At 39.4% G+C, this 26,146-nt stretch overlaps 5 protein-coding genes and 2 long non-coding RNA genes across 7 annotated transcripts; 3 read left to right on the top strand and 4 right to left on the bottom strand.

Moving 5' to 3' along the window:
• The first annotated feature begins 1,892 nt into the window (after window positions 1-1,892).
• Window positions 1,893-6,422, top strand: LOC104765113 (receptor-like protein kinase BRI1-like 3). Its single transcript, XM_010488788.3, has 2 exons — window positions 1,893-2,536; window positions 2,642-6,422. The coding sequence occupies exon 2, from the start codon at window positions 2,738-2,740 to the stop codon at window positions 6,248-6,250; it is 3,513 nt and encodes a 1,170-aa protein (XP_010487090.2). The 5' UTR covers window positions 1,893-2,536; window positions 2,642-2,737; the 3' UTR covers window positions 6,251-6,422.
• A 317-nt stretch (window positions 6,423-6,739) lies between these two features.
• LOC104765114 (L-ascorbate oxidase homolog) lies at window positions 6,740-9,142 on the bottom strand. The gene is made up of 3 exons (XM_010488789.3): window positions 8,765-9,142; window positions 7,539-8,648; window positions 6,740-7,408 (listed from the first exon to the last, which is right to left on the bottom strand). Exons 1-3 carry the CDS (start codon window positions 9,013-9,015, stop codon window positions 7,105-7,107), a joined length of 1,665 nt encoding a protein of 554 aa, XP_010487091.1. The 5' UTR covers window positions 9,016-9,142; the 3' UTR covers window positions 6,740-7,104.
• Window positions 9,143-11,109: 1,967 nt separating this feature from the next.
• LOC104765115 (protein SKU5 SIMILAR 14) lies at window positions 11,110-13,395 on the top strand. The gene is made up of 3 exons (XM_010488791.3): window positions 11,110-11,599; window positions 11,766-12,872; window positions 12,960-13,395. Exons 1-3 carry the CDS (start codon window positions 11,352-11,354, stop codon window positions 13,258-13,260), a joined length of 1,656 nt encoding a protein of 551 aa, XP_010487093.2. The 5' UTR covers window positions 11,110-11,351; the 3' UTR covers window positions 13,261-13,395.
• LOC147920229 (uncharacterized) lies at window positions 11,166-13,910 on the bottom strand. The gene is made up of 2 exons (XR_015591330.1): window positions 13,812-13,910; window positions 11,166-13,719 (listed from the first exon to the last, which is right to left on the bottom strand). It is a non-coding gene; the product is annotated as an uncharacterized LOC147920229 (long non-coding RNA).
• A 217-nt stretch (window positions 13,911-14,127) lies between these two features.
• On the bottom strand, window positions 14,128-21,112 carry LOC147920230 (uncharacterized). The gene is made up of 2 exons (XR_015591331.1): window positions 20,686-21,112; window positions 14,128-15,132 (listed from the first exon to the last, which is right to left on the bottom strand). It is a non-coding gene; the product is annotated as an uncharacterized LOC147920230 (long non-coding RNA).
• On the top strand, window positions 15,257-16,879 carry LOC147920231 (uncharacterized). Its single transcript, XM_087503080.1, has one exon. The coding sequence runs from the start codon at window positions 15,257-15,259 to the stop codon at window positions 16,877-16,879; it is 1,623 nt and encodes a 540-aa protein (XP_087359206.1).
• Window positions 21,113-23,608: 2,496 nt separating the features above from the next.
• LOC104765116 (uncharacterized) lies at window positions 23,609-26,122 on the bottom strand. The gene is made up of 9 exons (XM_010488792.3): window positions 25,912-26,122; window positions 25,677-25,821; window positions 25,451-25,553; window positions 25,301-25,360; window positions 25,010-25,072; window positions 24,651-24,851; window positions 24,444-24,558; window positions 24,141-24,352; window positions 23,609-23,932 (listed from the first exon to the last, which is right to left on the bottom strand). Exons 2-9 carry the CDS (start codon window positions 25,796-25,798, stop codon window positions 23,840-23,842), a joined length of 969 nt encoding a protein of 322 aa, XP_010487094.2. The 5' UTR covers window positions 25,799-25,821; window positions 25,912-26,122; the 3' UTR covers window positions 23,609-23,839.
• Between the last annotated feature and the right edge of the window lie 24 nt (window positions 26,123-26,146).

Here is a 26,146-nt window from a genome sequence, read left to right on the forward strand (position 1 = left end):
CTATGTGTAGATGAAATTATAGTAGGTTCATATTATTAGTATATATGCTAAGTTCATGTTATTAGTTTGCTAAGTTCATATTTTCATATGCTTTGGAAATTAATCTCCAAAGTTTCTTGTCTCTTGATGCAATATTGGTTAGTAATGCTCTTCTTTAATTTGCATGTAAAAGATCAAATTGTGAGGGAACCGTGAGGATTTAGCAAGGGATTAGCTAGAGTTAATCGCAAATCCCTTGCAATTTGCGAGGGATTAGCTAGGGGAATCCTCGCACATCCACCGCACATCCCTCGCAAGTGTATATATTTTTTTGCATCAACTTTATTTTCTTAATGATACAATCTCTATTAATTTCATGTTTTGGAAATGTTTTGGAAATTTCATTGTTCATATAGTTGGTGATTACTGGACTATGGACTCTACATTGCAAACGTTGATCAAAACACTTTAACACTTGGTCATATGTTCATAATGAAAGTAAACCACATCTTGATTTACATATATATATATGTATATATATATATATCTTATATATGTGTTTTCTTTAAACATGTTGATTCATCTCAAATATTTTTTTGTCTCTTGATGTTTTTACTGGGAACTTCACTTCAGAATTAAACCTAAACTCAAACCCTAAGCTCAAACCCTAAACCCTAAACCCTGAACCCTAAACCCATAAAGACCTCACAAATCCCTTGCTTCTTTCTCGCAAATTTGTTACAAATTATATTACTCGCTAATTCGTCGCAAGTATGCGATAGATTTGTGAGGGACAGCTGTTTTCTCGCAAATGAATCGAACATCCTCGTTTTCGTAGCAAATAACCCGCAAATTTATCGCAAATTTATAAAGGCATTTATCCGTCGCAGATTTCCGTCGCAAAGAACATGTTTTCTTATAGTGTTATAGACAAGAACCATGTTTGTTTTTTATATCACGAAACTAGTGCTTCGTGCGTGTAGGGTTATAAAGTTACATACACGCGTAGAACAATACGAGAATGGTGGTGGGGAATTATGTCTATAAGGTAATTATTGTTTATGGAAGCGAGAGACGTTCGTGCCGAGTGAGTAATGCAGCTATTAATGTAACATGAGGATATGATTTTGCTTCAATAGACCCAAATAAATCATAAGGAATTTATGTCCCTAAAAAGATAGATGTTTAGAATCTTTTACATATTTTAAAAAAATAATGATTAATGAATTTAAATATGTTTTTTTCTTTGACTAAAGAGATATTATTTAATTTTTAACTAATAATAATTTAAAATTTTAAATATTTTTAATGATTACTTCTTGAAATTTATAAAATATCAATTTTTGTTGGACAAAAAAAATATCCCTAAACATCAATCTTTGTGAAATAGAAGAAGTATTAATTAGCGAAACTATTAGTTGCGGTAACTTGTAAAATTCGAAGCTCACGCATGTGTTGATGCTTTCTGGTATACCTGATTTTGAATCATATACGTCATCATTGCAATTGATATATGTGGTGCCTTCATTTTAAAAAAAAAAGAGGTTTAGTTCCAAAGAGATCTGAATAATTAAAAAAAAATGCGAAAACCGAACTATACATAACATCCATGGAACAAATTCTAATTTTACATGTTGCACAAATACAGCGTTAGATTTCATTGACACTATTAACATGAGACCACTTGAAAAAAGCACACAAATCTAAAAGTCCACCACAGAAAACAGAACTTTCGTTAGATTTATAAAGATTCTTTCTCTCCCTAATTAACCTGTAAAAAAACTGATCAAACGAAAAACCAATTGACGTGGAGTTTTGATCGATTGCAACTATAATATTTTAATTGCACGAATACTACTACTATTAGGTGGGAATGTGAGATTAAATAATTAGTGGAGAAAAGATTAGTCTTTATTCTGTAATAATAATGATGATGCATATCCTCTTTTCACGTAAGATTAGTCTCTTTGTTTTGTCTTCTTTAGCTTTTTTCTTCTTCTCCTCTTTGCCAATTTTTTCTTCTCTTTCGCTTTTACATTTTTTTCTAGCAAAGAGGAAAAATAAGACAAAGAAGATTCATTCACTTCTTCTTCAATTCTATCTAAACCTGTCACGAGAATTTCTCAGTTTTTCATATATATTGTCAAGCAAATTAAAAAAAAAAAAAAGCACTCTCTTCTTTCTTTCTTTTTTACTTCCGGGAAAATTCGTTTTTATGTAGTGGTCGTACTAAACACGCTTCCTTTATGTGTATCTAAAAGCTGTGGAATCTCAAAACCACTGCCCCCTTTTTTTTTTTTTTTTTCTTTTTATGGTTGAATTCAACATATTTTTTGTGTGTGTGTGTTTCGGATCCGACCATCTCTGCAACATCGTACTTTGGGAGACAACAGTGTCGAAAGACCATCTCCGTTGTCTTCTCCACTTGGAGAACTAAAACTCTCTCTCTGCTCTGTCTCTCTGTACTTCCTCCTTTCTCTTTTTGTCCGTATCTGTCAGCCTTTGATTCTGCTTTTTTTTTTGTTGTTTCTTCACAAATCTCTAAGCACATATACATGTATGTTCATCTTCTTCTTCTCCTTCCTTTAAAAAAAAGTCTTTGATTTTGCCAACTGCTTTACGGAAAAAAACCTAATCTTAGTTTTTTCACTTTGGATTTCAGTGTTGCGGTGAAAGAAGGATTCAGGTGGGTTAATGGAGGATAGGGTTTTCTCATCGAAGTAATTTGATCGAACACTTGGTGTGCTAGAATAATAATATGAAGCAACAATGGCAGTTCTTGGTCCTCTGCTGGCTCGTATTATTGTTTCTAATAGTGGACGCTCGTGGTAGACGGCTACTCAGAGCCGACGTTAGCGAAGAAGCTGCTCTGCTAACGGCGTTTAAACAAATCTCCGTTAAGTCGGATCCTAATAACTTTCTGGGTAATTGGAATTACGGGTCGGGTCATCATCATGACCCATGTTCTTGGCGAGGCGTCTCTTGCTCTACCGATGGTTTAGTCACTGGTCTCGATCTACGAAACAGTGGTCTTACCGGAACCCTAAATCTCAATAATCTCACGGCGTTGTCCAATCTCCGGAATCTTTATTTGCAAGGAAACGAGTTCTCCTCTGGTGACTCCTCTGTTTCTTCTTCTTCAGGATGTTCTCTCGAGGTTTTGGATTTATCTTCAAACTTGATTACGGACTCTTCTTCGATCGTTGATTACGTTTTCTCCACATGTTTGGATCTGGTCTCTGTTAACGTCTCGCATAACAAACTCGCCGGGAAATTGAAGACTTCTCCGTCGTCGACGAAACTCACCACTGTTGATTTCTCCAACAATCTCTTTTCCGATGAGATTCCGGTGAATTTCATATCGAGTCTCCCGGCGTCTCTGAAACACCTCGATTTAGCCGCAAACAATTTCTCCGGCGACTTCTCTCGTCTCAGTTTCGGACCCTGTGGGAACCTCACCGTGTTCAGTATATCACAGAACAACATCTCCGGCCACAAATTCCCGATTAGTTTGTCGAATTGTAAGCTCCTTGAAACGCTAAACCTATCTCGGAACAGCCTCGCCGGAAAAATCCCCGGAGATCGATATTGGGGAAGTTTCCAGAACCTGAAGCAGCTCTCCCTCGCACACAACCTTTACACCGGTGAGATTCCACCGGAGCTTTCTCTGCTTTGCCCAACTCTAGAGGTTCTCGATCTCTCCGGAAACAGTCTCACTGGTCAGCTTCCACAAACATTCACCTCTTGTGGCTCGTTACAAAACCTGAATTTGGGAAACAACAAGCTCGCCGGCGATTTTGTAACCACCGTGGTGAGTAAACTCCCAAGAATCTCTCATCTTTACTTGCCCTTCAACAACATCTCAGGCTCTGTTCCGATTTCGCTTACCAACTGTAGTAACCTCCGAGTTCTTGATCTGAGCTCAAACGAGTTCACTGGCAAAGTAATACCATCTGGCTTCTGCTCTCTTCAAAGCTCTTCGGTTCTGGAGAAGTTACTTATTGCCAACAATTACCTCTCAGGAACTGTTCCTGTGGAGCTTGGTACATGCAAAAGCTTGAAGACGATAGATCTTAGCTTCAACGCTCTCACTGGTCCGATTCCAAAAGAGATATGGACATTGCCGAAGCTCTCAGACTTGGTTATGTGGGCGAACAATCTCACTGGTGGAATCCCTAACGACATTTGTGTTGATGGAGGAAACTTGGAAACGTTAATCCTAAACAACAATCTCTTAACCGGTTCTATACCAGAATCAATCTCCAAATGCACCAACATGCTTTGGATCTCCCTTTCTAGTAACTTGCTTACGGGGGAGATCCCGGTAGCTATCGGTAATCTCGAGAAACTAGCGATACTGCAACTCGGGAACAATTCTTTGACTGGTAACGTTCCACATGAGCTTGGAAAATGCAAAAGCCTTATCTGGCTTGATCTTAACAGCAACAATCTAACTGGGAATCTCCCAGCTGAACTTGCAAGTCAGGCTGGACGGGTAATGCCTGGTAGCGTCTCTGGTAAACAGTTTTCGTTTGTGAGAAACGAAGGTGGGACTGATTGTAGAGGTGCAGGCGGTTTGGTTGAGTTTGAAGGCATTCGTGCAGAACGGTTAGAGCATTTTCCGATGGTTCATTCATGTCCCAGGACTAGGATATACTCAGGCATGACCATGTACACGTTCACGGCGAACGGGAGTATGATTTACTTGGACCTATCTTACAATGCGGTTTCAGGCTCTATTCCTTTGGGTTATGGTTATATGGGGTACCTTCAGGTCTTGAATCTGGGACATAACCTGTTGACCGGAACCATACCTGATAGCTTCGGGGGATTGAAAGCAATCGGGGTGCTTGATCTATCTCACAATGAACTCCAAGGATTCCTTCCTGGATCACTTGGAGGGCTCTCTTTTCTTAGTGACTTAGATGTCTCTAACAACAATCTAACCGGACCAATCCCATTCGGAGGCCAACTTACAACGTTCCCAGTCACAAAATACGCCAACAACTCTGGCCTCTGCGGGGTTCCTCTGCTACCTTGCAGCTCTGGTGTTCGTCCCACGGGATCCCATACTCACCCTAAGAAACGGGGTATTGCGACTTGGGTGATCACAGGGATTGTGTTTTCTTTCATGTGTATTGTGATGCTTATTATGGCGCTTTACAGAGTAAGGAAGGTTCAAAAGAAGGAAAAGCAGAGAGAGAAATACATTGAGAGCCTTCCAACCTCTGGTAGCAGCAGTTGGAAGCTTTCTAGCGTTCCTGAACCGTTGAGCATCAATGTAGCAACCTTTGAGAAGCCATTGCGAAAACTTACTTTCGCACACCTTTTAGAAGCCACGAATGGGTTTAGTGCTGATAGTATGATCGGTTCAGGCGGGTTTGGAGATGTCTACAAGGCTCAATTCGCTGATGGATCTGTTGTTGCGATCAAGAAGCTGATTCAAGTCACGGGACAAGGCGACAGAGAGTTCATGGCGGAGATGGAAACCATTGGAAAAATCAAACATCGAAACTTGGTACCGCTACTTGGATACTGTAAGATCGGCGAAGAGAGACTTCTTGTCTACGACTACATGAAATACGGAAGCTTAGAGACCGTTTTACACGAAAAGACCAAGAAGGGAGGAATCTTTCTTGATTGGTCTGCGAGGAAGAAAATTGCAATAGGAGCTGCGCGTGGGCTAGCTTTCCTGCATCATAGCTGCATTCCTCATATTATACATAGGGATATGAAGTCAAGCAACGTTCTTCTAGACCAAGACTTCGTAGCCCGTGTCTCAGATTTTGGTATGGCAAGGTTGGTGAGCGCTCTGGATACTCACTTAAGCGTGAGTACACTCGCAGGTACTCCGGGGTATGTTCCACCAGAGTATTACCAGAGTTTCCGGTGCACCGCAAAAGGAGATGTGTACAGCTATGGAGTTATACTTCTCGAGCTCCTCTCAGGCAAGAAACCGATCGATCCAGAGGAGTTTGGTGAAGACAACAACCTTGTGGGATGGGCTAAACAACTCTACAGGGAGAAGAGAGGAGCTGAGATTCTTGACCCCGAGCTAGTAACAGACAAATCTGGCGATGTTGAGTTACTTCATTACTTGAAGATTGCGTCTCAGTGTTTGGATGATCGGCCTTTTAAAAGACCAACTATGATTCAAGTCATGGCAATGTTCAAAGAGCTCGTTCAGGTGGATACAGAGAACGATAGTCTGGATGAGTTTTCGCTCAAGGAAACGCCGTTGGTCGAAGAATCACGAGATAAAGAGCCTTAAGAAGATGAGAGATTGTAGAATTCAGGAAGATCAAGAACATTTGATATTATTATTTTCTTCCGATTTTTGTTGTTAGTGAATCAGTGTATATAATAACAGTACAGCCAATCCAAATCTTTAGATGTGGAAAAATGGAATGATAGACATCGACACTGAAGGGTTTTACTTACCACACACGGTTCGACCGTTCTAGGCTATAGAGAATTACTTCCTTGGTATAGTTTTTGTATCTTCGTTCCATTTTGTTATTATTTTCTGAGCCATGTTATATGTGATGATGATTCACAATACATACTGAAAGTTTTTCTACGTACATTGCTTCTTTTATTTGATATTGAACTCTATAGATAGATTTGAAGCTGTTATATAGAGAATCTTAGAGTTGATCTCTCGATCTGAAAACACCGAGAGACGTTACTTAGGAGTTCTTATTAGAATCTTGTTTAGGTCTCAAGTTTGGCGATTAAGGAACAAAAACTTTATGTCATATTGTCAGACAAATAAGATCTCTCTGCTTATTTCGTTGAAGAATATGGATAGATTACATATACGCGTTACAAAAAAGTGAAGAACAAAACCAAAACAAAAAGAGAAAATTAATGCGTCTTTATAAAAGAAGAAAAAAAAATTACTTGAGGGATAGGCATACATACATTCCAATGTCATGTATATACGAATAAACCATATACTTTAAAAAATCAATTTCATTAAATAAAAATAATTAAGAAGAAAAGACCCAAAAAACCAGAAAAATTAATCCGTTGGCCAAACGTCTCTCAACCGATTGTATCAACAGAAGAATCCAAAGTCTTTTGTTGCATTAAAACGTATTGCTTTTCTCGGTAAAATTTAACTTAAGCTCCAGCGTAAGGGTTAGGCTTAGGTGTGCCCTTGACTAGACCACATTGGAGGCTTGTCTCAGGCATGTTGTATTCATCTCTCAGTGATTTCTCTGGCGACAAGACACTCGCGTAAAGCTGCTGTCCTAAGTAACGTCTCTCGGTGTTTTCAGATCGAATGTTCCACATTCCACAGTTGTCGAATGTGAGCAAGATTGCTGCCCAACATTTTGGGTAGACTTGGACTGTGTGTCTGCTCACTGCGTCCAGGAGGTTGTAGTTCTTTCTCTTCTCTGGGGTCCAAGTCCCTGGCTCGACACTTTGAAACAAAGTAAATTTGAAAATTAGGTTAAGATGAAGGGTTACTTGATGTAAAAGAAAGTATTTGGTTACTTGTTGTGAAAGAAATGTATAGACATAAAAATTGATTGTTTGTTTATTTCACTTACGCGACGGCAAAGAAGGAGTAACCGTCCAAGTGCCAAGACTGAACACTCTTCTCGTGGTTCTCAAACACCACCTCAATGAAGGTGCGGTGAGTGATGTTAAGAACATTTGGCTCGATCTTGATGGTCTTGATTTGTTCTGGGGTTGGGTTATCGGTGATGGTGTCGTACTTGAAAACCTTGTCGGCAATTCCAAAGTACTCGGCGAGCTTCAATGGGGTTTCGGGGTCAGTGTGCGAGACTCCGTTCAACGCGTACCTGAGCTTTCCATCGACCTTGCCTTGAGTGTTCACAAGCTTGATGGTACGTGTGATGTTGATCTTTCCGTAGTGGTAAGATCCCTGAGGGTTAGGCCTGGCTGCACTGGCGGTCAAGTTCCACCTGAAAGATCGGAACTGGTTCAAGGACCAAGCCCAGCCGACTGGACCAGCGGGTAGCTGCGAAGAGGCGGGGCCTTTTCCTCCCTCGTAGCGGAGAAGACCAGTTGTGGTAATAACCGACTTCAAGAACCTAGAGGATGCAACCATGTAGTAATCTTTAGCTTCTTGGTCAGCGGTAAGGATGGTTCCGTAACACTGACCGACATGAACGTCGAGAGAGTCATAATCGTTCTGGAGAACGTGGGATCCTTCCATCTCAACGAGCTTCAACTTGTGGTTCTGAATCCTAAAGTTGAGAGATGTCTTCAAACCCACGTTACAGATCCTAACCCTATAGGTCTTTCCAGGTTTCAAGGTAAAGAGGGGCGCATCGGATCCATCGCCTTTCCCGGACTTTCCATTGATGAGAATACCATCTGGACGGCCAAGAGTACGACCACCATCAAGGAATTTCTTCAACTGAGTGTGGCTCTTAGTGTACCAGTCACCGATCAAGACGGTGTAGTCATCTTCTGGGTCAGCGTAAGGAACCGGGATGAGAAGACGGCTGTTCACACGGAGTCCACCGAATCCACCAGCGGAACGGTGCAATGCGGTGCTCGGGTAGTAGAAATAGCTTCCGATCTGATCCTTAGGCTGGAAATGGTAAGTGTAGTTGGTACCGGGCATGATTGGACACATGGTCCCTGGAGTCCCATCTTGCCAACAGTTCTTCCTGTGTTGGATCCCATTCCTAAAACGCAAAAAAAAGGAAAATATAAATTATAAAACATCTGAGAATGAGCAGACTCTTGGGTAAATAATTTTCTATTGAAAAACATGCATATAAATTGAAACTAATGTTATTACCATGTGAGGAGGAAAGGTTCGTCGAGGTTATTGAAGACATTAATGATGATGTTGTTGTTGGAGGTTGAGTTGATGTTGGGACCAGGGAATTGGCCGTTGATGAGTATGACTTGTTGTGGAACGCCGAGAGGAGACACGGTTCCGTAGGTCACGTTCCACACGTGATGGAAGTAAGGGTCTTCTGCTCGGACCACCAATGTTGCGGCTGCGGCCAGGTAGAGGCACGCGGCCAAGAGTTTAACCCCTCGCATAACAATAAACAATTTCTGGTTCGGATAACAATTTTAGATTTTTATGTGTTTTGGTGGGGTACTACTAATTGTTTATTGTTATATAATTATGCTTTGGGGTTTGAATTTCGAGTTGTGGAAATGTTTGAAGGCGTTTTTATAGGGTTTTCTTAGACAAATGTTTTTCTCATCTTCTTTGGGGTCTCCTATCATCTCGCTACTCCTTTCGTCCATATTTGGTGAGTTAAGACTTTTGAAGTTTTTAACCTCTCCCTATTTTTGGTGTTTTCTTTTTGAAATCTCTTTTTTTTTTTAATGTTTTTTGGTTTCCATGTCTTGGAAAATTTTGCTATTTTGGATTTAAAGATATTTTACAAGATAGAAATTTAACAAAGTCATACCATAACGTTATAGAACCTAAAAAACATTTTCGACAATAATAGAAAATACATTGAAAAACACATTAGTTTACTATAATTATTGGTTTTGTTTTTTTTTTGGATGACTACGTCTCTTTATAATATCATTTTTGTTATCTGTATTTTTTTTCCTTTCATCTTTATACGATTTGAATTCAAACTCCAAAGGCGAACTTAGATATGACAATGGGGATCAGGTTATGGGACATAGTATTTTTATAAACACCATAATTAAGGTTAGGAAAGGGGATAAAGATAGAGTCGTAATAAAAACTAGCCCACCTCACCGGAGTCATCAGAGTCGTCGTTCGCTCTAGCTTCTAGATACAATGAAAAGCTTCGATCGGTGTTAGAAGTACTATCTCTTCATTTGACCCCGTTCGCTTTGTTGCTTAGTTAATAGACTAAAATTTGTGGTTTTCCAAATTATTTTTCTATGTTTTTATTTTTCTTGCCATGCATGGGACCCAATTGCATAGGTTTATAGTCTTTGGTTGTATTCCTAAACTATTTCTATTTTTAATGAAATATCTAAATTCTTAACAAAAAATAATAATAATAAATAAAGAGAAAAGAAACTAGTATCTCGCCCTTTTCCTCAATCCTACGAGCTAGTCAATCATTTAATTTAATGGCAAATTCAAGGAATTAAACGGACAATGTTAACACCAAGAAATCTTAGAATTTACTTTCCTATACATATCTTGCACTATGCAGATTTTCGAAAGAGGCATATGGTCTCCAAATACCTAATACTCTATCAGCGTTTAATCACTGATGCCAAAACGTACAAGTATTCCTCCATAATTCTCAAAATATATCCAGTGTCGGTACGTACGGAAACAGCTGTTTAATCTTTAAATTTATATAGAAAATGCATTAAATATCATACGCATATAAATCATTAATCACGTATGTATATTGGCAATACCAAATTTACTGAACTGGAGTTGAGAATAAAGCAGGAATCATCAATTAGCGAGTTGGAGAAGGACAAGTGTTCTATAGCAAGTAATGAAAAAACATTTTAAGTTCAAATTTGAGACACTAAAAATGATTATTAATTTACCAAATAGTCAAATACAATTAAGAAATGTGACAATACAAGAATTAGGAGAAAGACGACAAATATTTCACGTAAGACAGCGCGAGGATTTCAGTTACCAGTCATTGGGCCTTTTAATTCCTATCCCAACATCTCAACTCACAATCTATGTAATGTAATAATGTGAATACATAAATCAATAAATTACATTTTTGTTTTGTTAATAATATACCGTATACACACATGTAAATCGTAAAAACATATGAATATACTATAACGCAAATGTAGATCATTATCGTGGTTTTATACTTTTTTTTAAGTAACGAAAGAAGATTGGAGTAGATCACCGAAAACGATATTCAAAAAAAAGTCATCTTTGAATAACATGCAAGTTCTCAATGTTACAATTACAAAGTCCGATATATACGTACAAACTATGTATAGTTTCTTACTAGACCGTAATAATTTTTGTCCGTGTGGAATAATCAACCATGGCTGAGGTATGTTAAAACAACAAAATCTTTTAATGACACTTGGCAAAGTTAAATTTGGTATCGTTAGAGACATTTCCAATCTTAGAATACGATCCGAGTTGTGTGCTCGTTCAAAAAAATCGAAATCCTGAGGACCAAAGAGAGCGAGAGGGATTCAAAAATAGAAATTTCGTGCAAAGAGAATTAGAGATCCAGCGTGAATGAAGGCATCGATTTCGTGCAAATCAATGTAGCTTCACCTGCATAAATACTTAATCACGACATCACCAAAAAACTCGTCAAGAGCAAGAGAACATAGTTTCTTCTTGCTTTTGAGAAAAAAAAAATAATTAAAATATTTTTTATATAGGAAAGGGTTAATTTATTAATAAAAAAATAAAAAGAAGCAGAAAAGAGAAAATGCAGGGTGGTAGGCTTTTGACGGTGTTGGTGTGCCTCGCCTCCACGGTGGCGATTGTTAGCGCCGGAGACCCTTACTTCTACTACACGTGGAACGTGACCTACGGAACCGCCGCTCCCCTCGGAATTCCTCAACAGGTGATTCTCATCAACGGACAGTTCCCTGGTCCTAACCTAAACTCAACCTCCAACAACAATGTTGTCATTAACGTCTTCAACAACCTCGACGAGCCTTTCCTCTTGACCTGGTTCGTTACCAATCTTTCTCGTTCCTTCTTCACAACGTGTCATTACAATTAACATTTAAATTTATGTTCAAGATCTTAAAGTTTGTAGATTTATTTTTGCATTAGGACTAGGTTTATTATATATTAAGATGCTTGGTCCTGACAATGGTTTTTGGTGACGTGGCAGGAGTGGACTTCAGCACAGGAAGAACTCCTGGCAAGATGGTGTGACTGGGACCTCATGCCCAATCCCAGCCGGCACCAACTTCACTTACCATTTCCAGCCTAAGGACCAGATCGGTAGTTACTTCTACTACCCATCCACATCTCTCCACCGTTTCACCGGTGGTTTCGGTGGCCTCCGTGTCAACAGCCGTCTCCTCATCCCGGTCCCTTACGCTGACCCCGAAGACGACCACACCATCCTCATCAACGACTGGTTTACCAAGAGCCACACCGCTCTCAAGAACTTCCTTGACAGTGGTCGTACTCTTGGATCCCCCGACGGTGTTCTCATCAATGGGAAATCCGGTAAAGTTGGCGAGAAGAACGAGGCTCTCTTCACCATGAAGCCAGGAAAGACTTACAAGTTCAGGATCTGCAATGTTGGATTCAAATCCACTCTTAACTTCAGGGTCCAAGGACACAAGATGAAGCTTGTTGAGATGGAAGGCTCTCACGTCCTCCAGAACGACTACGACTCTCTTGACGTCCACGTCGGACAGTGTTTTGCCGTTCTAGTGACCGCTGACCAAGTGGCCAAGAACTACTACATGGTTGCATCCACTAGATTCCTCAAGAAGGAAGTGAGCACTGTTGGTGTGTTGAGCTACGAAGGAAGCAACGTTGAGGCTTCAGCTGAGCTCCCCAAGGCTCCCGTCGGCTGGGCTTGGTCTCTCAACCAGTTCAGATCCTTCAGATGGAACTTGACCGCTAGTGCTGCCAGACCTAACCCACAAGGATCTTACCATTACGGAAAGATCAACATCACCCGTACCATCAAGCTCGCCAACAGCAAGAATGTGGTGAACGGAAAGGTCAGGTTTGGGTTCAACGGTGTATCACACGTTGACACCGAGACTCCATTGAAGCTTGCTGAGTACTTCGGAATGGCCGAGAAGGTTTTCAAGTACAACGTCATCAAGGACGAACCAGCAGCCAAGATCACAGCACTAACCGTCGAGCCCAATGTCCTTAACATCACTTTCCGTACCTTTGTCGAAATCATCTTCGAGAACCACGAGAAAAGCATGCAATCTTTCCATTTGGACGGTCACTCCTTCTTCGCTGTCGCGTAAGCCCCCATTCAAAACCAATTCGCAATAGGTCTTTAATTCTTATGAGATCCCTAACACTTAGCTATATAACATGTGTTTTGCAGTTCCGAGCCAGGAAGATGGACACCAGAGAAGAGAAGTAACTACAACTTGCTCGACGCAGTTAGCAGACACACCGTGCAAGTGTACCCCAAATCCTGGTCAGCTATTCTCTTGACATTCGACAACGCCGGTATGTGGAACATCAGATCAGAGAACTGGGAGAGAAGATACTTGGGCGAGCAATTGTACGTCAGTGTTCTCTCACCTGAAAAATCACTAAGAGACGAGTACAACATCCCTCTCAACACCAACCTTTGCGGCATCGTCAAGGGCTTGCCATTACCTGCACCTTACACTATTTAAGCCTCACTTCGACAAAGTTTTTTTATTTCATTTATATGTAAAATTCTACTTTTCCAAAGTGAGTGTATTACGTGACTAATTAACCCTTTCCTAATCTCATTAAACCTACTATATATAATTTAACTACAGATCAAATTGTTGTTTCACATATAACCTAAATTAACTTCTTTTATACACAAGAGACTATTGTTCATCAATTCACAGAGGAGAAGAGTCATCTGAAATTAATCTCAAGTGATTAAGTAAAAAGAATACTAAATCCTTGTGGATAGTCTGTGAATAAAATCCTTCAAAGTCTCCTCGATCATATCGATGAGTAAATCTCAAAAGACCACACTAGCGAATAAAATATTCCATTTTTGGGTTCATGCACACCAGATTAATTTCACAGCTTGATATTTTTCGAAAGAGGAGGAATCGAAGTACGACTTCTACTTATCACAATCAGATTTGCGAAACCTAGCAAATTACATGAATCGGATAAACTAATTAAAGACCAAAAGTTCAGAGAAACAAAAAGAAACCTAGATCGACATAAACCCTAAACTCACCTGAAAGGTTAATTAAATTCCACCGCAAGCAAGCGTGAGACAGTCTCTCATCGTCAGCTCAGCAGCTGAGAGCAAAACAAGCTGATGCTTGTTGAAGTCAAACAAGTTTAAGAAGGAGATAAGACGGTGAAAAACAAGGTTCACGCGCGCGTGTGTTGTGACGATGCGACTCGAAGAAGCTACGCTTTTTTTTTTTTTTTTTCTCTCTTCGATGTTTTAATCTATATATTAATTCATAATTCAATATTTTTTTTTATTTTTTAAAAACTTGTTGTCGGTAAAATATGTTAAAGTAATCCATAGCAAAAGAAAAAAATTGTAAAGTAGTAGCTTATTTCTTGCATATATTTTTTTAAAAAAAAGATATACAATATCACAATCTCTATTTATATCATACGTGAAAATTTATTACTTATTTACAATTTTGGACTACCATATTATAGTTTTTACAAATAAACTTTCCAAGAAAAGTATACATTCAAGTAACCCTAATTATAATATCTACTTTTGGTGTAAAAACTTATTATATATTAACTAACGAGAAGCGCCTTAGCCTAGTTGCCTTCCACCTGCGATGCGACCGTCTCTTTCCACCCGAGAGAGTTCGAAGCTACAGGATATAAGGCTTTCGGTAATGTGGCCGCCAATAAATTACCTCGTTCACTCGTTGAGCAGAACGTTTTTACTCATGTTATTCTTGGCAACAATTTTATAAATAGTTTCTAATTCTAGAGGAAAAACAAAAATTAAATTGGCTGAACAATACATATGTCTTTTTGATAAGCACGTGTTGAGCAGATAAGACATATATGTATACAAAGCGTGATCCAACCCTTTCACCGGGGGAAAAAATCATTAAGCACTAGTGAAAAAATCATCATTCATCAAGATCTTGTTCTTCCAAAAAAAAAAAAAAAAATCTTGTTCTTCCAGAAATTATGGACTTTACGATATATAAGATAAGATCCTCATATTTTATACTAAATAAAACTATAACGAAACAGAAATATAGACCAAAAAATATCTTTGTGAGCATTTTAACTAGTTCTAGCTACAAACCTTTTATTCAATACTTAGAAGAATCATTCGGTTTTAAACATATATAGTTTTCAGGAAAGAAACAGGATTTATGGACCTTACTTACCTCGTTTCTGCATTTTTCCTTTGCTTGAGTTCTTGTAATCTTTACCACATAACACCTAAGCGCGACACAAAGTAACGTGTAGCCAAGGACAACTTGCCGATCATGTTACTTTTTTTCTTTTTGGTTATAATTGTATATAATAAGGAACACTATATATCAATTATAATTTCTTCCTGACTACATGACCAGATCTTTGGTTGACTTTTCTCTGAAGTGTTGACTTTTCCCTCCCAAAAAAACGCGACCCACTTCCTTCTTTCCCCACCTTCGCCGATTTCGGCGTTGGCTCCCACCGGCCACCATGGCCAAAAAGAAGCCTAAACCTAAATCATCTAAGGAGATCCCCACTGGATCCCTTTCGTCCACCGATTCCCCCAAAGAGATTTCTTCATCGCCTGTCCCCAAAAATACAGCCGGTGCTGAATCCTCCCAGATCCGCTCCCCTAAGTCATTACCTGAGTCTCCGGTAGTCTCGGCTAATAAAGAAGTTTCCGATTCCTGCAACCCCTCTCCCAAAGAGGATACTGTAGCTGAAATCGCAAACCCTAATTCCCCAAATTCAGCTACAATTGACACACCTGTTGTGGCTGCTCAAACTCAAAACGTTGTCGTTGCTACCTCTAATGGTACGGCCACAGACAAGCTTCTTCCGGGTACCACCTCGGATGCCCCGGCCAACACCTCATCTAAGTCTGAATTCCCTTGGAAAGACCTGGTCAACGGAAGTACGAAGAAGTTGGAAAAGAAAGGTACACCATTTACACTCGATTCTGGTGAATCCTGTGTCACAATCCCAAACTCTGTTATTGAAAAAAACAGGAAAGCTTGGGATAGTTTTATTCTGGGTCAGTTCTACGAGGAGTCACCACCACGAGGGGCTGTCCAAGCGATTGTAAACGGCATCTGGAGTCGCCAGCGTAGGGATATCACTGCTTCAAAAATGGAAGGAAACTCCTTCCTTTTTCGGGTCCCTTGTCCAAACGTGAGACGACGGATTCTTAGCCAATGTCTTTGGCAAATTGATGGACAAACAATGTTTGTCGCAAAATGGTCTCCGGAAGTAAAACCTACTAAGCCCGAGCTCTCTATGGTACCAGTTTGGCTTGATTTTGTGGGAGTCCCTTTGGAATTCTTTAACAGAGAAGGTCTGGAATACATCGCGGGTCTAGTGGGCCATCCAATCTGTCTTCATCCCCAAACGGAAAACTTGACAAACATTGAAGTTGCAAAGGTTTACACAGTCATTGATCCAAGGAAACCACTTCCAGAAGCGGTCAATGCAAGATTTGAATCAGGTCAGATCAAGAGAATTCAGGTATCTAGTCCCTGGCTCCCATCTCTTTGTGCTCATTGTAAAAAGGTGGGACACACTATCTCAAGATGTTCAAAGGCCCCTGTCACTTGCACTCTTTGTGGTTCTGCAAAACATCCCACCCTCACTTGTCCAAGAGCAAAAAAAGACAAACAAGACAAACAACAAGGGAAGCGGCCAATAGAATCTCAACTCCCCATTGTTGGTATTGGTCATACAAACCCTCTTCCGGTTGCTGAGAACCATAAAGGAATCCCTCCAGTGATATCTAAATTACCAGTGAGCTCCTCCGTTTCTCTCCCTGAAAAGGCGGTACCGCTGGCTTCAAATCTGCCTCCCATCCCTCCTAAGGAACAGTTTTCAAATAAGCCCCAATCTTCAACCCGCTCCGAAGGGGACCTTTGCATCGATCTTAGATCAAACCTATTCTCCCATCAGTCCTTTAAAGAGCTAGATCCCGATGGTGATAACTCGGTCTCTAGTCAAGACAGTCTCTCGGACGACGATGACAACCCTGATGCAGAGTCAGATAGGTTTCTGAAGGTTGTCTCAAAGCGTATGATGCGACAGAAACAGTGTAAAGCTAGGGCTGGAGGCCCTCCAAACCTCTAACTGTTCCTCCTATATGGATATTTTTTGTTGGAACATTAGAGGTTTCAATGACTCTGTAAAGCGGCGTACTTTTAGGAAATGGTTGCGTAATAATCAACCTCTTTTTGGTGGGCTTATAGAAACCCATGTCAGCCCTTCGAACTCGCAGCATATAGTTTCAAGCGTTTTCCCTGGCTGGTCTTTTGTCGGTAATTATGAATATTCGGATCTTGGTAAGATTTGGGTTATTTGGCATCCTTCGGTTCAAGTAACCATTCTCAGTAAGTCGTTGCAGTTGATCACTTGTCTGGTTAAGCTGCCTTTCGTGTCCCTGGATATTGTGGTTTCTATTATCTACGCTTCTTCAGTCAGTAGTGCCGCTAGGAAAGAGGTGTGGCAGGAACTAGAAGACTTGGCTTCTTCCACAACTGTTGATAACAAGCCTTGGACTGTCCTAGGAGACTTTAATCAAGTCTTACTGCCTCAAGAACACTCAAACGCGGCTCCTCAATCCTTCCCCAGTGGTATGCAAGACCTCACTAGATGTTTCACAAATTCTGCCCTTTGTGATCTCCCCTACTGTGGTAATACTTTCACGTGGTCTAACAAGCAAGATGTGGGCTTCGTGGCTAAAAAGCTTGATAGGATTGTTGTAAACGATGAATGGCTTTCAGTTTTTCCATCCTCTTTGGCCGTCTTTGGGGAACCGGGTTTCTCAGACCACAGCCCCAGCTGCCTCTTCCTTGATTGTCACAAGCCTAAGAGGAAAAAGCCGTTTAAATTCCTCACACTCCTAAATCAACACCCGGATTTTTCCTCTTTGATCAAACTCTACTGGGAAGGTCTAGATTTTGAAGGGACAGAAATGTTTAAAATCTCTAAGAAGCTTAAGGAGTTAAAGCCAGTTATCAAAGCGTTCAGTAAGGAGCACTATTCAGAGATTGAGAAGCGAGTCAAGGAAGCTTATTCTGATCTGCTAAACTGCCAACAGAAACTCCTCTCTTCTCCCTCCCCGAACTTAATACAGCAGGAAAAAGATGCGCACCACAAATGGTGTACCCTAGCGTTAGCGGAGGAAGCTTACTTGAAGCAAAAATCTCGAATATGTTGGCTGGAGGAAGGGGATAAGAACTCAAGATTTTTCCACAGGTCAGTTCTCACAAGACAAGCCCAGAATGAAATAATTTTCCTCCTTGATGAAAATGATCAGATTGTGGATACTAGTCAAGGGATTCAAACCCTGGTAATTGAATACTTTCAAAAGGTCCTTGGTGAGCAGCAGGCCCATTCAACGGTCACTGTTCAGGATTTAGCTGCCATAATCCCTCAGCGTTGTTCAACCCTCACAATCCAAGCTCTCTCCTCGCCTGTCACCGCAACTGAGATTAAGAATGTTGTTTTCTCTCTTCCTAAGAATAAAGCTCCTGGCCCAGATGGTTACTGTGTAGAGTTCTTCACAGCTCACTGGGACACAGTAGGTCATTCTCTCACTGCGGCAGTCTTGGAATTCTTCCACACAGGCAAGCTCCTGAAGCAATGGAACTCTACTATCATCTCCCTAATCCCAAAGTCTCCAAATGCTCAAAGACCTTCTGATTTCCGGCCTATAGTCTGTCTCAATACCGTGTACAAGGTTGTTTCAAAGATCCTCGCAAACAGACTGAAAAAAGCTCTCCCTGACCTGATTTCAAACAATCAATCGGCTTTCATTCAAGGTAGGCTGCTTGTAGAAAATGTCCTCTTAGCAACAGAACTCGTACAGGGTTACAACCAGAAAAACATATCCAACAGAGGGATGCTAAAGGTGGATCTCAAAAAGGCTTTCGATTCAGTTCATTGGAGCTTCATAATCAATACTCTCGAAGCAATGAACTTCCCAAAACATTTCATCTCGCTGATTAATGAGTGTATCTCCACCACGAGCTTCTCAATCTGCATAAACGGGGAGTTGTGTGGATATTTCAGGGGAGCCAAGGGCTTGAGACAAGGAGACTCCCTGTCGCCATACTTGTTTGTGATTGCCATGGAAGTCTTTTCTCAGATGCTCTCAACAAACTATGGTAACAATCGCATAGGAGTTCATCCAAATGCCAGTGATCCGCAGGTCACCCACTTGGCCTTTGCTGATGATATCATGGTATTTTTTGATGGTATGAAGAGCTCGTTGAGTAACATTGCTGCAGTTCTGGAAGATTTTGCTTCCATCTCAGGCCTCTCCATGAATATTACTAAAACTGAGCTCTTTATTGCGGGTGTGAACCAAGTTGAAGCTTCGGAGATTGCATCTCTAGGCTTCAAGATTGGTTCTCTTCCCATCAGATATCTCGGTCTGCCCCTCATGCATCGTAAACTTAGGATCTCTGAATACCATCCGCTTCTTGAAAAGTTATCAAACCGGTTCACCTCCTGGCCTTCCCGAGCTCTCTCTTACGCTGGTCGAGCACAATTGATATCTTCTGTGATCTATGGTACGATCAACTTCTGGATGTCAGCGTTCATCCTTCCCAAAGGCTGCCTTAAAAAAATTGAAAGTCTATGTTCAAACTTTCTTTGGTTCGGTGATGTTAATAAAAAGGGTTCAGTCAAAGTCGCTTGGCAAAGTATATGTCGTCCCAAGCAGGAGGGTGGGCTCGGGTTTAGATTACTCACTGACTGGAATAGAACTCTTTGTCTTAAGCTTCTTTGGAGGCTCTTCTCAGCAACAGACTCTCTTTGGGCTTTATGGCTGAGAAACACAAAGATCAAAGAAGATATCTTCTGGCATATTGACGCTAAAAAGCAAACCTCTTGGACTTGGAAATTTATCCTCAACCTGCGTCCTCTGGCGCGCCAGTTTCTTCGAGGTGTCTTGGGTAACGGTAATTCCTTGAGTTTCTGGTTTGATTGGTGGACTCCCCTTGGACCACTGATTGACTTTATGGGAGCATCAGGGCCTACTCAGACGGGGATCTCCCTAACAGCTAATGTCTCGGACGCCTGTAATCATGCAGGATGGAACCTCAGACCAGCTCGCTCTCCTCTTGCTGAAGCTTTACATATACACCTGACCTCCATTCACCTCCCTCTCTCATTGGAGTCTGACTCTTATGTGTGGAAGGTAGAGGAGACTGAGCTTATCAATTTCTCCACTAAGCGGACCTGGGAAATACTACGTCAACACTCGGCTTCCCAACAGTGGACTGATCAGGTTTGGTACAAAGGTCATGTTCCGAGGCAGGCTTTCATATTTTGGTTGATGCACCTAGATAGACTCCCCACAAGAGCAAGGCTCGCCAATTGGGGAATGGAAATTGATCCTAGCTGCTGTCTATGTGCCTCCTACTTGGAATCCAGGGATCATCTGTTTCTCCACTGTGAGGTAAGTGAACAACTCTGGAGGATGATAAATGTGCGACTTGGTTATGGTCCGATTACCTTCCACACTTGGGTAGCTTTCTCGACATGGCTAGACACCAAAGACAATACGACTCCTCGCACTCTGCGTAGACTCGTTGCTCAGGCCACACTTTATGCAATCTGGATGGAACGAAACAGTCGATACCACAATACTATTTCCACTGACGCTCTAGTCCTATTCAAAGCACTAGACCGACAAATCCGGGATGCGATCTTGGCAAAACAGTTTCGCAGGAACTTCAAAAATCTCCTGCAAATCTGGCTTAATTATGATTAGTTGTTCTACTCATTGTCACAATAGATAGACCCTTCCTGTTTTTATTTTTTTGGGCAAGGGATGGTCTCAAGTTTATAGATCGATGCTGTAAAACACTGCAAAAGTTTCATTTAATGAAATTCACAGTTTTACAAAAAAAAAATTTCTTCCTGACTTCTTCAAGAACCAAAGAATTTTGATACTAAAAATGTCTTAATAGAGTATAAAGAAAGATCACTTAAATCGGCAAGTCATCCTTGGCTGCACACTACTTCCGTCACATACGCGTTTCACTTTAACCCACTTGTATATATGAAAACCACACATACCAAAAAATGTATATGTGAAAACCATATATTTTTGATATTTTTCTACTCGAAAGTAACAAAAGAGATGCAAGAGGAAGATCTATACATATTAGTTTGGCTGCTTATGAATACTAGAGGTCTCACTCGCCCTGGGTTTATATAGAAGACGGTGCAGAAAGATAAGAGAGATGAGGGGGAATAAAATAATTAAATTGAAAAGAGAGAAACTGAGAAAGATTTGAGATGCACTATATTCATTTATGCCCCCAAGAAGGTAGATATGCAAAATCCCACAAAGGAAAATAAAACTAGTTGTAATAATATATATATAATTAAAGTAGGATCGAAAACAAAAGAATTTAACTAAAGAGATATTTGACCAAAATTTTTATTTTTAAAGAGATAAGGTTCCTCCATGCTTCTCCATCCTCATAATATTAGTTTTCTTAAGCTGCAAAAGAATTTACAGCTTTCACAGATGCCATTAAGAGATATGGGCCCATAGACACAAATACACTGTGTATATGACATACACATGATGTACCATCAGATATTTAATTTTCTTTTTACTTTGATAAAAAACTTAGATATTTAGATTGCTAGTGTGTATAACGAATCGTCATCTTATTGTTTTTAATCTTCTTTCGTTGACGAAAATAACTAAATTAGCATATCCCTTACCCCTCTTTGTCATTTATAAAACCCTTTGAAAAAATATCTCTAAACTTAGATGCTCTCTAGCTAATACAAATTACTGATCATCAAGAATACAATATTAATGTATTTGAATGTTTAGAGTTTTTCTAATAAGCTCAGAAATTAATTAAGGTTTTGATTAACCTAGGTAAATAGATTCTCTTTGTACAAAAACAAGTGATATGCAATAATAATATATGAAAAAAGAGGGACGTGGTTTGAGGAAGAAGACCCACTTGCACAATATCGACCTGGTTATGGTAAGTTCATAGGATCATAAGTTTCTAATTTAGTACTTACTAAGAAATAAATCTCGAGAAAGAAAAAATGTGTAGGGAAAGAGAGAGAAGATAGAAAGCGATTCTAGTAAACATTTTTAAAAGAAGCGAGGAATCTTAAGATTTACGTGTACCCCTAGTTATCCCGACAGGTACTCGAAAGGGCACTATTTTATAAACATTTATAGATTATTAGTTTATTTATAAAACAAGTAATCGGTAAAGTATAGACCTTAAGTTCTGCATATATTTGACAAAAAAAAATTGTATACACACACAAAAAATGAGAACGTGGAATCTCAAAGTTATCGAAAATATCAAAAAGGCCCTGCTCGAGTAGGTCACTTGCGTGGCCGTACATTTTTATATTTTCATTATTTTTCAAATTATTATTAATACGATATCAATATGTCATATATATACTCATATGTAAAGTAAACAACACATTATTGAGAAAGAAAACGCCATATTTCTTACTATTTGATTTATGAAAATTTTAAACAAATAAAAGATGAAGCAAATTTGTGATATCACATTGTTCTCAATACTGCTACCTTTTTTTTTTTTTCATCAGCGTTTTGTTGTTATACACGTAAAAAAAATAAAATGGATGCCTATACAAGAAATATGGATACTTGGGGAAAAGAAGAAGTAAATGGGTACAATGTGATGTCAGTTGGTGGAGTGGCAGATCGATGGGATTTTCACTGCTCTTTTGGCTCAAACCCCTATGCCTCATGTGCTTCCCTCTATATATGTATATATTTATTTTTCATGCTGAAAATGATTTTAATGGAAAAAATTTTATTGGAAAACCAAAATTGGGGGTTTTCATGTTATTATTGTGTTTGTGCATTTAGAAATTGAAGTTTGAAACTTCAATGATGTGGCACTAAACACACAAAAACGGTGCTAATATCGAAGTAGAACTAAGCTATATGTCATGTTCATAAGATCAACATTGTTTATGAATGATGTTTACGGAACTTTTTTCGTGATTACACAAATACTGTACGTAGATTAAAGTCTTTGTGATATATAGTATATAGTTTGAGCAGAAAGATTATAAAAATAGTATCATGTAAAATACAAGTGTAGGGCTAGTGACAAAAAGATGAACAGAAATAGAACCGTCATTTTCGATCGTAATGATTCTTTGATTTATGCTACTCTCTTTGTGGAGAGAGAGAGGTCAACCAAAGAATCTGAAAGATTGATCTTAAGACTTTTTCAATAGGTCCATGCAGGGACCATAAGGACCCCCCAAGATAAGATGAATATGCGAAGCATTGAATCATAGAACAAATTAACCAAATAGTAAAACAAAGGAATATATTTTTTTTTTTTTTTGGGCAAAAAACAAAGGAATTTATGATGAACTTTTAAGTGGTTATTAGTAGGGATAGTTTGTATATGACTATATGACAAAGAACATATACGTATATTATTAACCTGATTAGAAAGTGTGTGTATCTTCTAATATGTGTCCATCATCCGGAAAGGCTCAAATTGCAATTATTGCATGATGTGAAACTACAATCTACTGTATATCTATGCAATTTCTCATGAATCATATTGTCTTGTTTACTTTCTCTTTAACCCAAAAAAACTATACAATGATGGAACACATGTCCTACCACTCTGTGACTCTTAAACTCTACTGACATCGGTGTCCTGAGTTCTCCGACGAAATCTATGTCCAAATCCCCAAATTGATATGCATACGATACCACGAGATCACTGTCGAGTATAATTGTTATGTAAAGAAACAACAAATTTCCTGAAAAAGAATGTAGTCCGTCCAGTGTCTCTCTGGTTTTTCCACTCGGTTCTTCATTATTAATTTATAACGTTTAACAAAGACTCACAAACAAGATGAATAAATGTTTACAAGGGGATTTTTTTTTTTATCGCATATGCAGATTCTGTTTTTAAAGTAATGTAACGAATCGACATCGAAGTACCTTTTCACAATGCGCACTATGCACAAGAAAAGACTCGTCAAAAGCAAAGCAAAAGGTGGGGATGGCTCTTAAGGGTCAACAGCTTAAGAATCTTGAGGAGTCTCGAATCTAGTCGGTGTATCGATACCCGCCATACAGCAAAGTCCACTGATCAAGATGAGAAGAAAAACGATTCCCTGCAAAAAGAGAAAGAAAAGGACGAGACATATAATCAGAGGCTTTGAAGATATCATCAACACAAGACTGAGTGAAATTAGCTTTCGACCTAGATATGACCCAGATCCTTTATTACACTTGTCAATTTTATGAATTCATAATCTTGGTTAAGAATGTTGAACACCAAATTCAGAAACATAACCGAGACTAAAAAGAGTAACTTCTTACCACTAGTATGCCCTCCAAAAGGGATGACTTAAATTTGCAGAGTTCATCACAACCAGTAGTAACTTCAGGAGTGCTGTTTCCTTTAGCAGTTTCAGCTAGAAACCTTTGGAGAGTTTTGTAAGATGTGTACCAATAAGGATCAGAAACATAAAGAGCTGTATATTTACTGCCGAATTGTTCTACAGAATTAACAAGTTCGGAGATGCTTTCACCTGCAGCATAGATCAATGAATTGCTTCAGTTCTTTCTTTTCATATAATCTATCAGTTAGTATTCTTTTACAACGATGTTCTTTCCACTTACGCTCTGAATGAGATTGGCCAGCTTGACTTTTTGATTCTTCAGAACCCTCGGAACAAAGCACAACTAAGTCAGTTTCTCCTTCTTTCCTTGTTTCTCTTCTAGCAAGCAAATGATCCTGCCAATTATTTATGAGTAACAAGAGAGTGAAGGAAAGGTGTGATATCATTGAGTAGGCGTGGGATTAGGGAAAATACAAACAAGTATTACTTTGAAAGACTGCAGGCCTGATAGTTTCTGAATAGACCCATCCTCAACAAAGCATGAATCTGAGAACACGATATTGCTGACTCCTACATTGTTGGGGCAAGCTTCTTTAAGCCCTGAAAGCAACAAAGTCTCCATTCTTTTTTCCTCTGGCGCAGCAATATATGGGAATGCCAGCGAGAAGTTGGAAGCTGTAAATAGATTCTGTTGAAAAAAAAAGACTTGGATGTTAGAGTATTGTTCCATTGAAGCAAACAATGGAGAAATTCCGTGTTTGCTTCAAACAAACAACTAGGTCAGAGATCTGTTCCATTGAAGCAATAACAAAATTCCGTGATGAAGAAATTAAAACTTTCACTTACGTTCAATGAATTAACAAGGGTAGGGTCAGAGTTCCTTCTTGAAGAAACATCAGAGGAGAGTAACTGAAGGCAGAAGAGAATGTAAATATTAGAATTTATAGCATAGACAGAAGATACAGAGCAGATACGCTTCGTTTCTAAAACACATAAGTTTCTTCACAATATCACAACAAGAAACCAAAGATCCAGATGATCATTTATGCTAATGTTACAATGAGCTCTTACATCATCACTCACACTAGAATTGACATAATAGATCTTGATCTTATCACATATTTTTTTTTTCCTTACCTCTCTGCCAATGAACACAAGTGCAACATCAACAGGTTGCTCAAGTTTCTTCTCCGGGCACTAGACAAAGGAATAGTAAAATGAGAATAAGAAAACCAAATGACATCCAGTGAGAACTGAAATTTACAGGATCATTAGAAGAAGCCATACCAGAAAATTTGACCAGCCTCCTTGAGTGAACACAGAAGCTACAAGATCTTTTGCAGATATGACCTGATAGTTTACAGCCTCATCCAACTCACCATTCGCAGACCTGATTTTGAGAATCGAATTCACCAATTAAACAAGTAATCTAAAGCTACAGTTACGAAACAAACATCAGATATCACAGCTCTATGTACCAAATTTGACAAGGATAGAGAAAGAGATGCATAACTGGAGATGAGGAGACCAGAGGAAAGCAGGAACGGTGTTCGGAGAAGCCAATCCAAATTCAAAGAGAGAGGACACAGAGAGAGCCACAAACAACGCCACCACACCAATTTGTATCTTCATCATCTTCGTCGTCAGATCAAAAAATCCTACCGTAGAAACAAAAGAAATCAATCGGACAATTCATCACGCCGCACGAAACGATCAACAAATCCAAAAGTAAATAATCACAAACAAACCTGAAGAATCTGAGATCGTTTCCAGAAATTGACGGATCAATAGATTTTTTCTTATTTTTATTAATCAAAGTCTCAAATACAATGGAACGACAGATTCATAATATCTCTCCGATCCTCAAATCTGGGCGACACATATGAGATGAGTAGAGGTCGACGACATGTCAGGCGTGTTAAACAACGTCGTTTTGAAACAAAAAATCAATAACCAACCGAGAGAACCGGTTTTGGTTAAGTT

Source organism: Camelina sativa, chromosome 19 (genome assembly GCF_030686135.1).
Source record: "Camelina sativa cultivar CO46 ecotype springtype chromosome 19, ASM3068613v1".
Lineage (NCBI taxonomy): Eukaryota > Viridiplantae > Streptophyta > Magnoliopsida > Brassicales > Brassicaceae > Camelina > Camelina sativa.

What these genes read in the sequence shown, in the direction of transcription:
- LOC104765113 (XM_010488788.3), top strand. Translation starts at nt 2,738, where the DNA reads ATGAAGCAACAATGGCAGTTCTTGGTCCTCTGCTGGCTCGTATTATTG.
- LOC104765114 (XM_010488789.3), bottom strand. Translation starts at nt 9,015, where the DNA reads ATGCGAGGGGTTAAACTCTTGGCCGCGTGCCTCTACCTGGCCGCAGCC. An exon ending in GAACCTTTCCTCCTCACATG is followed by an intron (nt 8,649 to 8,764) that starts GTAATAACATTA and finishes TTTGCGTTTTAG; the next exon opens with GAATGGGATCCAACACAGGA. An exon ending in TACTCCTTCTTTGCCGTCGC is followed by an intron (nt 7,409 to 7,538) that starts GTAAGTGAAATA and finishes TTTGTTTCAAAG; the next exon opens with TGTCGAGCCAGGGACTTGGA.
- LOC104765115 (XM_010488791.3), top strand. Translation starts at nt 11,352, where the DNA reads ATGCAGGGTGGTAGGCTTTTGACGGTGTTGGTGTGCCTCGCCTCCACG. An exon ending in GAGCCTTTCCTCTTGACCTG is followed by an intron (nt 11,600 to 11,765) that starts GTTCGTTACCAA and finishes GTGACGTGGCAG; the next exon opens with GAGTGGACTTCAGCACAGGA. An exon ending in CACTCCTTCTTCGCTGTCGC is followed by an intron (nt 12,873 to 12,959) that starts GTAAGCCCCCAT and finishes TGTGTTTTGCAG; the next exon opens with TTCCGAGCCAGGAAGATGGA.
- LOC147920231 (XM_087503080.1), top strand. Translation starts at nt 15,257, where the DNA reads ATGGCCAAAAAGAAGCCTAAACCTAAATCATCTAAGGAGATCCCCACT.
- LOC104765116 (XM_010488792.3), bottom strand. Translation starts at nt 25,798, where the DNA reads ATGATGAAGATACAAATTGGTGTGGTGGCGTTGTTTGTGGCTCTCTCT. An exon ending in CCCTTGTTAATTCATTGAAC is followed by an intron (nt 24,852 to 25,009) that starts GTAAGTGAAAGT and finishes TTTTTTCAACAG; the next exon opens with AATCTATTTACAGCTTCCAA. An exon ending in TGGCCAATCTCATTCAGAGC is followed by an intron (nt 24,353 to 24,443) that starts GTAAGTGGAAAG and finishes TCTATGCTGCAG; the next exon opens with GTGAAAGCATCTCCGAACTT.